A 13,450-nucleotide genomic window follows, 5' to 3' on the forward strand; every position below is an offset into this window, starting at 1 on the left:
CATAACTCGCTTCCTAAATTACACAAGACGGAATGATTGTCGGGCATTAAGCAAACGTCGTGAAACGGGAATCGGCATTATTGAATTGGCCTACGCAATCACGACGAGTATAACGTTACATGAAAACACTGTATACACGAGGAAATATTAAAGTTCATTGATTGGTTATCTTCAGTTCAAACGACAGCCTACCTGGTATATTCCCTATATCGTCGTCTTCGTGCTTACTTTGGATGTGTTGGTTGTTAGATCAGGTGGGGGTGATAGCTGTGCCTCATCCATCTCTTACCGCTATGCCTCAGTTAATTATTTACGAGCAACATGGTCCTCGCTTTCTTTTCGCAGTATCTTAGCAACATTGATAAAATCACTTTAGAGGACAGCAGTATAATGGCCGCAACAGATCTTCGTGGAAAGGTATGGCATCTGCCCTGGTTTCGTTCGTTTGAACTTCAGCTAAATTAATTAGACCGTATTTGTGGTCGGGGGTTCTGGGGGGTTAGGGAAAGAAATGTCCAAGGTCATCGCAGCTCAAGGTATCCGCCATTAATGCGAATTGATTAGAAATACATTCTAACAAAATAGGCGCTCACATTACGATATTTTCCCGCAACCAAGAACAACTTGATGATGCCAAAAATGAAATCCTTGCAGTCAGGCAGGATGAAGCTCAGAAGATCAGTGCTGTAGCAGGAGACATGGGGACTTCCTCTAATGTCTGACATTCTTATCCTCTCCGTTTGAGCCCCGATCTTAACAGGTAGTACAGGCACACTCGTCAATCGCGACACAACCTTCACTGCCAGATATCCTCTACTGCGTAGCTGGCGGCACACCAAATGAATGTGGCTTTCTGCTAGATCTAACACCCGAGGTTTTCGAGCGATGCATGACAAACAATTACTACTCCAGCGTATATCCAGCCCAGGCGGTCCTAAAGCAATGGGTAGAAGACGATAGCGTCTCCATGATTCCTAAAAGTCCGAAAATCCGCAAGATTATTTTCGTGAATAGTTCCGCCTCTTTAGTCCCAGCGCCAGGCTATCTCGCATACTCAGGTACCTATCGCCCGCTAAAAGCACGCTAAAATACAGAACTAATCGCCCACTAAAGCTGCTAAGGCCGCCCAACGCGCACTAGCCGACACCACGCGACTCGAAGCTATGCGCTACTCGAATTCGAAGTCAACATACATCGTTCAGTATATTTTCGCTCACAATTTCATCACGCCGACCTTTATTGAAGAACAGAAAAATAAACCTGAATTGACGAAACAGATCGAAGGAACAACGGGCAGCCTCGCTGAATTGGAAAAGAGCTTCCCGTACGCCGCGAAGATAGCGCCAGAGATCGTAGCTGAGGTAGCGAGTAATAACTTTGCTATCACGGACAAGCGAGTCGAACCGCAATTTCTCTGGGCGAATATGATAGGAACTTCTCCGAAGAGAGGCTTCGGGATCATCGATTCCTTATTAGCATTCTTGGGGCTGTTTGTATACCCTTTCCTTAGGCGTGAGATGGAGCAAAAGTGTAGAGCCGACCCGTCGCGGAATTCTTGAGTTACCCGAATAAACGTACCACGTTGAGCCACAGAAAAAAAGTATCTGCTTTTCAAGTCACCATTGTCCGAATATCCCTCATGCACCGTGGCCTCAAAGCCTTCCGTTTAAGCATACTAACACCAAGCACAACCTCTTCGTGTCTTTTATTTAAATATTACTTGCGCTTAATAATAACGGCATAAATATGGAGAGGTAACATCCCGAAATAATGATTGAGTCATGCGAACACTAACTGATTACCTAGATGCCTACCTAGGTACTTAGGCGACCATCTACCTATATATGCGGGCGTCTACCTTAGCAAACTACCTAGGTACGTAAAGGCGAGGGATTCACCTACATGACTCGTTCTCCCAGCGAGCTGCTAGCTTAATGCAGCTTTCTCCAGATCCCCCCCTCTGGGGCATATGTAGCACGATAATAGCAGGATCATGCTCCTATTCGCTGCAAAAACAGTTGCCCCCAATTCTACACTGAAGCTCTACCCGCTGCAGCTGCAAGCCCACAATCTAAGACAACTTACCAAATACATCCCAACATGCGTTCTAGTTTAGTACGGATTAGGCAGTTCTTCAGTGTGAGAATATTCTAGCTAAACATAAAATCGGCCAGTCTCGCTCACCTGAGATCCATGCTTAGTTACAGATGTGCTGACCCTAATCAACGCCTAGTTACACTTCCCGAAACTCTAGAGTACCACGGACTTGGTTCGGAGTAGCCGAAATATCACGATGTTGTCCAAGACCCTACCTACCCGTCGATGGCGTGAGTTCTCTGGACTGGCTCGGGATACAAGCGCCCAGACAAAGTCGCTCGGCTACTTTATGAATATTATGAATCATCACGGTCTCATTACTATGAGGGCCAATGTTAGAATGAGAGCGCATTGGTACTATCCTTACTTACGCTATAGCGTACATAAGGTTTCCAAGTCTCCTAGCCCAAAGAAACGGATAACGATGGTTTTCTTATCCTAAGCAGGAATCGTTTTTCGCGGTTCTGCCATAGACCATCATTTCACCGCCCAAAATGGTCAACTCCAGGAATGTGTTCTTAAGCATACTAGCCACATCGTCCTTCGGCTTCCGCGGTGTGGACGCCTACTGGCGCATGTCATGCGGCCTCATCCAAACCGGTCGCCTCGACCCCAACATATCGCCCGGAGTCGTCTCAGCTCATGTTCACAAGGTTTCCGGAGCTAGTAACTTCGGCCTATCGAACACGTATGAAAATCTTATGGCCTCGAGGTGTACCTCTTGTGAAGTTCAAGATGACAAGTCGATATACTGGACACCACAGCTCTACTACGAACATACCAACGGAAGCTACGAGGAAGTTCCTAATGGGGGGACCGTTGTGTACTACCTAGGACGTGGTGAAAATCGATCCAACATTGAGCCTTTCCCTCCAGGATTCAGAATGGTGTCGGGCGATCCCTACCTTCGCTCCAACGACACCACATCTTTCACATATTCGGGCGGCAGCGGCTCCCCAAGCCGACTGATCTCTGACCGTGTATCCTTTGCTTGCCTCGATAGCTCGGGCACCATCCCAGAAGAAAACTATATGTTCCGCACGGACTGCGATAACGGGCTCCGCGCTCAAATCCACTTCCCATCTTGCTGGAATGGGGAAGACTACCAACTCGATCAATCGCATGTAGCTTACATGTCGAGTATCGACAATGGCGTCTGCCCACCCTCACATCCGCGACAGCTAGTACATCTATTCTTCGAAGTTTACTACGGTGTCAATAACATAAACAAGGAAGATGGGGGTCGATTCGTTTTTGCGCAAGGCGATCCTACAGGCTTCGGATTTCATGGCGACTTTATGAATGGCTGGAACGCAAGTGTGCTGGAGGAGGCGTTGGATGAATGCGTTAATGACGACAGCTTCAACGGCCAAATCTCGAAATGCGCGCCGCTAGCAAGGTCACAGACCCCTTATTATACCACCAATTGCCCCGAGCGCCAGGCGATCGTTAACGAACCGGTTAAGGGAATGATAGATTGCCTCCCGGGATGCAACGTCGTTACCACTGGTCCGGAAAGAGCAGTTCAACTTACATGCCCTGATGATACACCTACCGTCAACGACATAGATGAGGATGGTCCATGTACTATGTTTGACCCTTCAATAGGCCAGGAACTTGCCAGCACTACATTTACCTTCGCTGGGTGCATCGCGGATGGCAGTCCAAGGACATTAAGTGGATATTCCTTCCAAGCCAACAATATGACCATCGAGGCCTGTACTTCAGTCTGCCACGCCAGAGCTTACGCTTTCGCGGGTCTTGAATATTCCCGGGAATGTTATTGTGGAAGTCTTTCCTCTACCGCGAGCTTAACCGACTGCTCCAGTACCCCAGAGATGATATGCGCCGGCAACTCAACGCAATGGTGCGGTGCGCCGAACCTCCTAAGTGTCTGGAGCGACAGTTCTTACGCCCAACTGGCGACAACGTTGATAACGAACACTACTACAATCAATAACGGAAGCGCAACCTACATAGGCTGCTTTAGCGATCCAAGCGTTAGTAGCAGGGCGCTAGTAGGAGATAGTATGTACAACACGACAGGAATGACGACCGAAATGTGCACGACTTATTGCGCAAGTAAGGGTTACTCCTTCGCAGGGACTGAATATGCGCAAGAATGCTATTGTGGCAATGTGAACACGGGCACTCTTATTACCGATGACAGTCAATGTGACGCGAAATGCAAAGGAAATTTGTGGGAGTATTGCGGTGGCAGTCTTAAATTGAGCGTCTGGAGTCTTGCTCAAAATACACCAAGTCAGACTCAGATTCAATCCACCACGTCCCAGTCAAGCCAGACGCAATCTACGCAATCCACTCAGTCTACCCAATCACAACCCAGCCAGACAGTAACAGTTCAGAAAGATGATGGTACAATCAGAGCAGCGAACGGGACAGCAATTTATCTCGGTTGTTACACGGACAGCGGTTCCGACGGTCGGACCCTATCCAAAGATTCTTACGTTAACGACTCTATGACCGTGGAGTCATGCGCCTCATACTGTCAAGGTAAGAACTACGCGCTTTTCGGCCTTGAATACAGTCGCGAATGTTATTGTGGCAATGCCCCCAAAACTTCTGCGACTGTCACTGCTGCGGGAGATTGTAACATGGCGTGTAAAGGAAACTCGACGCAGATGTGTGGTGGAAGTTCTAGAATTTCCATCTGGAATAGCACGTTGTACGTCCCGACGCACAATTTAGCTACCACTTCTAGTGGGGGATACACGTACCTTGGTTGTTACACAGAGGGGACAAGTGGAAGAGCACTGGGCAAGGGGACCAGCGTAACAAGCAAAAGTGACTCAACGACAGATTCCAGTATGACAGTGGAGAAGTGTGCAAGTTACTGTACAGGAAAAGGCTACAGTTACATGGGTGTTGAGTATTCGCAAGAGTGTTATTGCAACAATGACGGGCTCGTAAATGGGGCAACACAAGCCAACGAGAGCGATTGCAGTATGACTTGTAAAGGGGATCTAACAGAGTGGTGTGGTGGCAGTAACAGGGTTAGTGTCTACAAGGCGAAGAGCGCTTAGTTTTTTGGCATTGATATCTTAATATTCGAATTGTATATATATAGTAGTATTTGGTATATAATATGCATAGTATTTCTTAGCTATTGGTAGCCTAGAAGTAGTCGAGTTTTATGATACCCCTTCAAGGGGTATTGAACGGAGCGCTGGAAATTAATCATCGTCTATTATCTCATATATCCGCAGCCATATTCGTGCGCAATTGCCAATAACAGAAACTAAACGATGGAAATCGAATCGCTCATGAATTAAAGAACTAAAATGTATGATATCGCGAAGGAAACCTGTTCCGGGTAGCGATGAACCATTCACTCCGAATATCCCCACTGCCAGCCGCTTTCATTTGAAAGTATGTCCCTAACACGGGAATCATATATCCGCTTCGTTCATCCTATCCAACACCTCAAATATAGTAGGCGGCTCATCATGCATCCCCTCCTGAGGTCCAGCCCATCTCACAACACGGGGTAGCACTGGGCTATCATAACCCCACATAATCAGATACCCAGCGACAGTGCGAAGTCGACATCTATCGCGATCATGCAACACGCTCAGATCGTCAACAGCAACTAGATCAGCTACAGTCTTACCCTTGATACCGGAGCTAACAGCCGATTCCAAGAGCCTCCTATCAGCAAAGTTATCATCCGTCTCTTTAGGCAAATCGGCATTCCTCAATATCGCTTCACTACGACGAGAATCGAATAGACTAGTCTCCTTATCGTTGATCAAGATCCAATACTCCTGTAGCTGCACATACGGCCGCGCGAAGAACCCAAAGAACTTCTGGACACCCTCCTGATCACCTGGATTGATCTTCAGCATAGCATGGTACATCTCCTCGAGCCGTACCACGATATGCGGCCACACAACCGGTTCATATTCAAGGGGCACGTAAATCTCCGGGTGATCTATCACCTTAGTATGATAGTTCTCGAGGAAATGGAAGTCAATCGGCTTTCCATCGTCCCCGTATCGTGGATACGTAATTAGATCCCGCGGGTCACGCATAGTTTCCTCCCTCAAATAATTAAACTGCCTACAAGCCTCGCTGGAGCGCTCAAAAGGCGTGAGTGCTGTGCTCCAGTTCCAGACTGTACATTTTAGCGTTGCGTCTTTGTGCATGTAGGACTTGTAGGATGGTATTGAGCGGTGCTCGGGTACGAACTGGATGTAGAGGAAAATCCTGGTTGACTAGCGCCGCCCACCTCGATGCCGACGCATCGCGCCAGGTTAGGTCACTCTCCTGGTTCATCTTTACGGTTATGGATTTAACGTCGTTTTTTCGGCCGTAAAGGCGATTCGTTTCTATGGTTTATACGAAGGAATTGCGATAATAGGTAATCAAGGTTGCGTTACCGAGGGCCATACCAAGTGGACAGTCGAAAGTATGGTTTTATAGAAGCGCTTAACAGTAGAAAATCCCATCTTTTCTCCTTACTCAACCCCTTTCCTGTAAAAACAGAGGCTTTGTTCCTACTCAATTTCTTTCATGGGTATAATGAGGTTTTATCCACTGGTGTCCTTTTCGAGCGTTAGGAAGACTAATAAAGTACCTAGTCAGCAGTAATACCATGATAAAATGTTAGGCGTTTGTAACTGTAATCTGAGCTGTATTTCCTTGTGTATAATTACGTGGAATTAATCTGGCCTTTATCACAGCAAGTAGTATAATGAGTCGTGTCATAACGGTAGCTATGAGAATAGGAGGGATATAAGGCCAGATGAGGGTGACCTTTACAATTTCTTGAGGCACCTATGATTCACGTACGAGCTTAGTAATATGTTGAGTATAATGGGTCGGGATGTATAACTTACTAGACAGGTACTTTGAAGTAATTTATTTAACCTTACAGATCTCTCGAGACCAGAGATCTACTTAGGCAGGCTTGGAGATAAGTTGAAGACCGACCCGTCCCAACTATAACCCCTCACCCAGCCAGTCAAGCATTCATCCCCTTACAACATCGTTTGTCCCCTTAGGAAAAAACTACGAGATTCTTCACATAACCACTTATTCACCATAAGACAAGCCCAACTATATCATAAAGACGGAGTTTAGCCCGTAGGAAATCTATCCGGGTATCAAATATCAATTAACTCTCTTTCCCTTTGCTCCTCTGCCCCCCTCCTCGCCTCTTTCGAAAAAGGGGGGCACCAGCCCAACCCAAGTTCATCGTAACGTGGAATTCGATAGGTTTGCCCCGTATAAATCTGATACAATGACTATCTTCACACCGTCCTAACATCAAGGCTTCTTCCATCCTCGATTCAACAAAATCCCGCCTCTCTTCGATCTTTGAGGAGCAACCAGCTTGTAGCGAAGTGTCCAGCGCGTATTGCTAGTCATGATTATGTGGTTGTTGATAGGTACGGTGTGTGTAGTCCAAGCAGGTATGCCTCCCTAAAATATTCCCCTACAGCTTCATATTCCAAACATATTAATTTGCACTCATTCAGACCCACTCACGGGCCTTGAACGTTGTGCCACCACCTCTCTTGCATAGAATTCAACTAGCATCGTAGCATATGCTTCTAAATCTTCGACCGGTACAGCAAGTCGGAAGTCGTTCAACAGGAGGAACTGCAGCTCGAGATGGTTGAGCTCAGCTAATGGGAGACCACCAACCTAATGATTATTGATATTAGCATATGATATCCAAGGAGAGCGGGAAGCGATGTGCTTGATATGTATACAAACAATGATGCAATGGCTGATTGTTGATAGTAACATACCTTAGCATATCTCGAATTGGTGTAAAACACATCCGAGAAGAATTTACTGGCGCAGGTAACACCTGCAATTATTAAACGATGTATGTTGAAACTGTCGACGACAAAATACGTAGCCGGTGCGACGGGAGGGGATAATGGTGGTTCTCTAGCTTTCTTTTCTCGCGTGGTTCTCTTTCCCTTTTCCTCGGGGTCGGTGTCAACAATGTCTGACTCGGTCTGGTCACTATCGCAATCCTCATCCCGCATTTCACTGTCGGTCGTCTGGTTGGGTTGTATTTCAGGCACAGGGCCTCTGGAATGTTGAGCCTGCGACTGCCTTCGCGCCGCCTCAGCATCCATCACCATATTGTTAACTCGCTCTGTCATTCGGTCAAAGTAGACTAGAAGACTTAGGAAGACTTCGTAGGTAGTCGGGCAGTACTTGTGGATCCTGCTTAAGTAGCTCAAGATTGTAATCGCAGGAACATTTTTGCCATGAAATGCAAGAACAGAGCTGCTAAGGGGACTCATAGAAGTACCCTCGCTGTTATGAGTAGCGGCTGTTTGCTGATGTGTCGCATTCCTGTGTAGAGCATCATGTTGGAGGTCGTTGGTTGTGGTGATCTTGGTCAGAAGAGCAGCAACCATTTCGATAATGTCGCCTATTGGCATTTGGCTAATCTCATATTTCATCGCCTGAAGCGGCGGATCGTTTAGTATACCAGGCCCATTTCCCCCGTTCATTAAATCGGCGCGAGCGAGGCTCTGGATATGTGCGAGGTCGCGTACATAGACTGTGTGGCCCTGCTGAGGAGCGGGGGTGCTATCGGCGTGGGCTCGAGGAGCGGGCGACTTGTATGCATCGGAGTCGGGTGAGGGTTGTTGCTGAGTAGGTGTAGGGGTAGAGCTATTAGGTACTGCTGTAGCAGTGGTTTGGGTCTCTGATGCCATAAATTCTTGCGACGGACTCCTTGCATTCTGTGCTCTTACGCGGGCAGAAGTGGGGTTAGGCGACGAAGAATCAGGTGGCGTAGGAAATCGCGAGGCACCGCCTGTCGATGAGAAATGTTTCTGGTCAACTTCCGTCTCGGTAGATTCCCAAGGCCGCTTGGAAGGCGTCGCACTCGGCGCCGAAGTACGGTATGACGTTGTAGGAGTATTGGGAGTGTATACTGTCTGGGACGGCGCCTCGCGCGGTCGGTTCCTTGAGTCGGAACGGAATGAGGATTCGCGAGGCCGCGAATGTTCGTGTGGCAGACCAGAGGCTGCTATCATGTTATGTAACCGCGTATGATCTGTGACAAAGTCTCCGATGACGGCTGCCATTGCATATGTTTGGGAGGGTGGTGTATGATAGATTTAGTTGATTGATTAATATGCGAAGGGTGATATCGCGGTAGTGATAGAGGAATTATCAAGAGGAACTAAGAAAGATCGGGAATCTAATGTTAGCAAATCGGTCTATTGTTTCAGCGGATTGCGATGTTTGTCTCGTCTTGTCTAGTGTCTAGAGCGAACGCGACTCAACTCAGCTCAGCTCGGTCAGTTGGTCGATTCGCGACTCGGTGCAGTATAACTTGAGTCTTGCTAGGTACTTTGCTTGGCCTTGCCTCGCTTTGGGACTTTAGAGAGTAACAAGAGAAGGGTCTGGCTGGTCTGGGACCCCGGGAGTGGAGAAAAAACGGGTAAACAAGAAAATGTTCGGGCCACAATCTCGACAGCCCAACGACCCACGAAGAGACAGATAAGGCCTAAACGGTGGAACGGTCCCATATGTCACAGTGGCTCCGGGTGGCAATGCTCACGGTCCCACGTACAACAACAGGGAAAGGGACGGAAGAAGAGGCGAATTGTATGCGCTCTTTAATTTGCCCGAGGAGAACAAAGTGAATCATCCTAATGTTTAAGGAAATGAATGGGATGAATTAATAGGGGAAATAGGTGACTAGGGAACTAGAAGATAATCAGGTCGAGGGAGAGAAAGACGCCTGGACTTTGAATGATCATCTTTCTAGATAAGAGCGACAGCCCAACGCCAGACTCGCCGCCGAACAAGGCACATAACACAACAATCATAATGTTCCTACACCTTCACCGGCTTGGGTCGCTAAGGTAGATCGCGAGGGGTATGAATGAGTAGGAACCGATCGTATTCGAGAGGGAGTAGGGAAGTATAAAGAATTTGTTCAAAATCAGGCCATTAGGTGTGGTGGATGCGAGCGAATGCGGATGTAGACGAGCGCGCGAAAGTAAATCAAAGATGCGAAATCGCAATGCTTACCTATTTAAAATGCCAGCAGCCGGTATGACGTTGTAAGCATTTATTTATTATCGTCGGCTGGTCGCTATTGAATGACAGGATGCAGTGGTGCGCGCAGGTCCACGAATGTCTTTCTTGGTAGATCAGCAAAGATTACCAATGGAGTCGGGCGCAACGATAGCCTCGACCAATTGTCGAGGTCGCGCAGTAGCAACTGCGATTAGTATAGATGGATGTAATAGATTATATCGATACGGTTTACAGCGTTTCGTTTATGTTGAAGCAACCGTCCCAAATATTTGGAAGGATTATTAGTTTTTTTTTTTTTGTTGATGTGGGAGGGTAGTTGGGAAGGAAGAGGAAAAAAATTGGGAATGCGTCGATATTGTTAAGGTAAGGATCAGGAGTTGGCTGACAATTGATGCTAGGGGGGTTTGCTAGTAGTTTCAAACTGAACTGCGGTGGAAGGAAGGAATAATAGGTGGTGTAGTAGTGTAGTCGCGGTCGCAGTCGCAGTAGTAATGCTGGTAATAGTAGTGGCAGTCGCAAGTGGCAGTAGTGGCGGCGGCGAAGATTGATACCGCAGATTAGAGAGGAGCAAGCATACGTCAAAGCCTTAGATGTCTCGGCGCTTGGCCAGGGTGTGCCTGCCGATGATAGGTGCTGAGACTACCGAATAATTGATTGACGGTGCGCAAAGTGCGCAGGTATGACATAAAAGTAGCAGCTACCCCCAGTGAAGAAAAAAATAAAAAAGAATAAAAAGAAAATAATAATCAATTGTACAAAACTCAATGCAATTGCAATACGCTGCCTGAACCGAACAGCGCAATGTAATGCAAGGTAATAACAACAATAACAACAACACTAAATAATATGGTTGACCCCTTTTTGGACTTGCGTGTTTCGTTCACAATCTTAGGGTATTGTATTGGTATTGATATTGATTAAAATAGATAAAACACTGAAAGCCACAGATATCCTGATTTCATTCCACGAATAAAGAAACAGGTAGAGAGAAAAAAACAAATCACAAAAGCAATAACCAGGAGGGGTAATCAGAGATTACGAGGGCGAGAAAAATGAGAGGTCAAGAAGAAAAGAGAATAAAAATCACAATTTTGATATCAAGCCTAAATTTAATAAGGGAGACAGCGGCTGCATATAAAAATAAATGATAAAAAGATAAAAGAAAATATTGAAGATGGAATGGTACAAAAAGGGGGGGAAGGGAGTACGACGAGATGACGTGCGATGGGCTGAAAATCGACTCTTGAACAACTCTCGCAGCTATGATCCCCAGTTTCTCTTAAACCTCCTTGATCCCGCTGCTTGTTCATTCGTTTAGCACGTGTTCGCGATACTCGGGATGGATGGATGGCAGACAGATAGACAGGATCCAATCGAGACCCGGCTCCGGAACTGCAGGTAATAATTGCATCTTACCGAAACGGGTAATAGGAGAGAGGCGGTGCTAGACTACGGTCAGCAACTAATGCAGATAAAAGCTTGAAGCTTGTTGGTTCGCAGGATTCAAAGTCTGTGCTGTTTCGGTACGCTACGCTGGTTCGCCCGTGGGGGGAAGGTTTTTACATATGGGGGGAATGACAGTTAACCTGGAAGTTTATTGAAGCTATAACGAAGATTCAGCAACGGCTGAGTTGCGAGGCGTATTTTGAAAGAAAAGACGATAGCCGATTTTAGTTTAACCTTATAATATTTTAACATTTAGGTATTTGACACTTTAGCCATCAATTTCCTTTATGGGTCTAAGTCGTATGCATATAATGTACTCAAATCTTTAACCTCTAAAGTCTACGTCATCTTCTCCTTTAAAGAACAAGTCCTTCCGGCAATCTCATGCACGCGAATAATTTACGGTGGTATCAAATTTCACATGCTTTAAATACACGTACAAGCGGAGGAGATTAAATTGAAACTCTAGCTTAAATACCATTTGTCTAGATATATATCTATTTGTATAGATCCGAGTGGTATTGACGATACCTCCATCTAGGAAGGAGATATTACGTGGTCTTTAAATCGGTGAACGTAATGGCGATTTCTAAATCGCATCCCGCACTACCCATACCCGTATCCTTGAATTTGCCCACCCGAAAACGCCTACCTATGGAATACTAAGGCGTCCGTCGTGCACGCCGATAAAGCCGGGTCCATGGTTCGTTCGCCTAGCTCAGACCCATATTCGGCGTCCACGACTCAGTAGCCTGTTCTAGATCGAAGCATATATGCCGATCTCTTCATCGCTATCCTCGAATAGCTGCTCGAGTTTATGTCATGATCTCGGAGTGATTATGTGCTGACTTAGATACATCAAGAATGTATTCCAATCACTACCAAGCTTAACAAGATATGTTGTGCTATCGTATAGATATGCCTAGGTAACTTTCAGGGTCGTACTTCACACGGCAAATTCAATATATTGGTTCGTAAGTAATTGGCACTTACATAGTATACGCTATCCTATCCCATCTTTTGTCTGTAGGTACCTAGGTAATTAATATCATCCCGCACCCTCCTCCCCGTGCCAAGATCCTGGCTACAGCGGGTGCCGTCGCCCCCCTGAAGAGGAGAGGCTGACATGCGGCGTCCCAGAAACCGAGAAATGCTTTTGTTACCTGATGGCATCATCGTACCTCCCCGTACCCTCATTTCCACCCCCACGAAATCCCCCGATTTGAGTGATGAGATAAGAAATAAAACACGGGACGGGCCTTCTAGCTAATAAACTCCTTCCTGTCGAGCACCTGCTTGCCCCTGTTCCGCGATTCCTCACGGATTCTTTGAAATAATGCAATTTAAGGTAGGTACAAAGGTAACAGCAGGGTTCGGAAAATGCATTTAGATAACTCATTCCAACCCGTCCTCGCATCAACACATTTTGCCAAGACCAAAAGCTACTCGTCCATTTCAGGTTTCAATGTTTAGGCTAAAAAGAAAAACCCCAGCCCGAGGGGAAATCATGGGGTGACTTCCTGTAGCTTCAACTAAAGTACCTACATTAGGTAGGTGATCATGGTCATACTTCCAGGTGCATTAGACATCGCCAGCGTAGCACCGATGACGACGAGGGAAGCGGGAGGCTGGTCAGATATGTTGCAATGTAGGTTCATATTAAGAAGATCCCCGTTTCATCGTCTCTAGACCCGAGACCTGGAGGGAAATCTTACCCGTACTCCGACAACACCAACAAAACGGCATAAATTTATCTAACCCGTAAGAAATGTCCCCGGTAGCCCGGATCGCCCCGACGATAGCCAGTCTTATCAACATCCGAAATCCATCACAGTCAGGAGGTATATACCATAGGTAGATA

General features: G+C 46.6%; 4 protein-coding genes across 4 annotated transcripts; 2 read left to right on the forward strand and 2 right to left on the reverse strand.

Moving 5' to 3' along the window:
- The first annotated feature begins 236 nt into the window (after positions 1–236).
- On the forward strand, positions 237–1,878 carry F4822DRAFT_233968 (uncharacterized protein). The gene is made up of 5 exons (XM_051454185.1): positions 237–417; positions 470–536; positions 586–716; positions 770–1,058; positions 1,114–1,878. The coding sequence occupies exons 1-5, from the start codon at positions 322–324 to the stop codon at positions 1,557–1,559; spliced, it is 1,029 nt and encodes a 342-aa protein (XP_051316136.1). The 5' UTR covers positions 237–321; the 3' UTR covers positions 1,560–1,878.
- A 1-nt stretch (position 1,879) lies between these two features.
- Positions 1,880–5,330, forward strand: F4822DRAFT_233969 (WSC-domain-containing protein). The gene is made up of 2 exons (XM_051454186.1): positions 1,880–2,139; positions 2,234–5,330. The coding sequence occupies exon 2, from the start codon at positions 2,592–2,594 to the stop codon at positions 5,139–5,141; it is 2,550 nt and encodes an 849-aa protein (XP_051316137.1). The 5' UTR covers positions 1,880–2,139; positions 2,234–2,591; the 3' UTR covers positions 5,142–5,330.
- A 177-nt stretch (positions 5,331–5,507) lies between these two features.
- Positions 5,508–6,393, reverse strand: F4822DRAFT_428700 (uncharacterized protein; the record flags this gene model as incomplete). The annotated part of the gene is made up of 2 exons (XM_051460954.1): positions 5,508–6,232; positions 6,303–6,393. 2 exons carry the CDS (start codon positions 6,391–6,393, stop codon positions 5,508–5,510), a joined length of 816 nt encoding a protein of 271 aa, XP_051316138.1.
- Positions 6,394–7,496: 1,103 nt separating this feature from the next.
- F4822DRAFT_234013 (cyclin-domain-containing protein) lies at positions 7,497–9,334 on the reverse strand. Its single transcript, XM_051454187.1, has 2 exons — positions 7,875–9,334; positions 7,497–7,767 (listed from the first exon to the last, which is right to left on the reverse strand). The coding sequence occupies exons 1-2, from the start codon at positions 9,177–9,179 to the stop codon at positions 7,591–7,593; spliced, it is 1,482 nt and encodes a 493-aa protein (XP_051316139.1). The 5' UTR covers positions 9,180–9,334; the 3' UTR covers positions 7,497–7,590.
- Positions 9,335–13,450: the final 4,116 nt, after the last annotated feature.

The sequence above is a fragment of the Hypoxylon trugodes genome (assembly GCF_022578975.1).
Source record: "Hypoxylon trugodes strain CBS 135444 unplaced genomic scaffold F4822scaffold_4, whole genome shotgun sequence".
NCBI classification, from domain to species: domain Eukaryota; kingdom Fungi; phylum Ascomycota; class Sordariomycetes; order Xylariales; family Hypoxylaceae; genus Hypoxylon; species Hypoxylon trugodes.

Coding starts and splice junctions, on each gene's coding strand:
- F4822DRAFT_233968 (XM_051454185.1), top strand. CDS start 322: ATGGTCCTCGCTTTCTTTTCGCAGTATCTTAGCAACATTGATAAAATC. Junction 418..469: donor CAACAGATCTTCGTGGAAAG/GTATGGCATCTG, acceptor TAAATTAATTAG/ACCGTATTTGTGGTCGGGGG. Junction 537..585: donor CAAGGTCATCGCAGCTCAAG/GTATCCGCCATT, acceptor CTAACAAAATAG/GCGCTCACATTACGATATTT.
- F4822DRAFT_234013 (XM_051454187.1), bottom strand. CDS start 9,179: ATGGCAGCCGTCATCGGAGACTTTGTCACAGATCATACGCGGTTACAT. Junction 7,768..7,874: donor CCAATTCGAGATATGCTAAG/GTATGTTACTAT, acceptor AATAATCATTAG/GTTGGTGGTCTCCCATTAGC.
- F4822DRAFT_233969 (XM_051454186.1), top strand. CDS start 2,592: ATGGTCAACTCCAGGAATGTGTTCTTAAGCATACTAGCCACATCGTCC.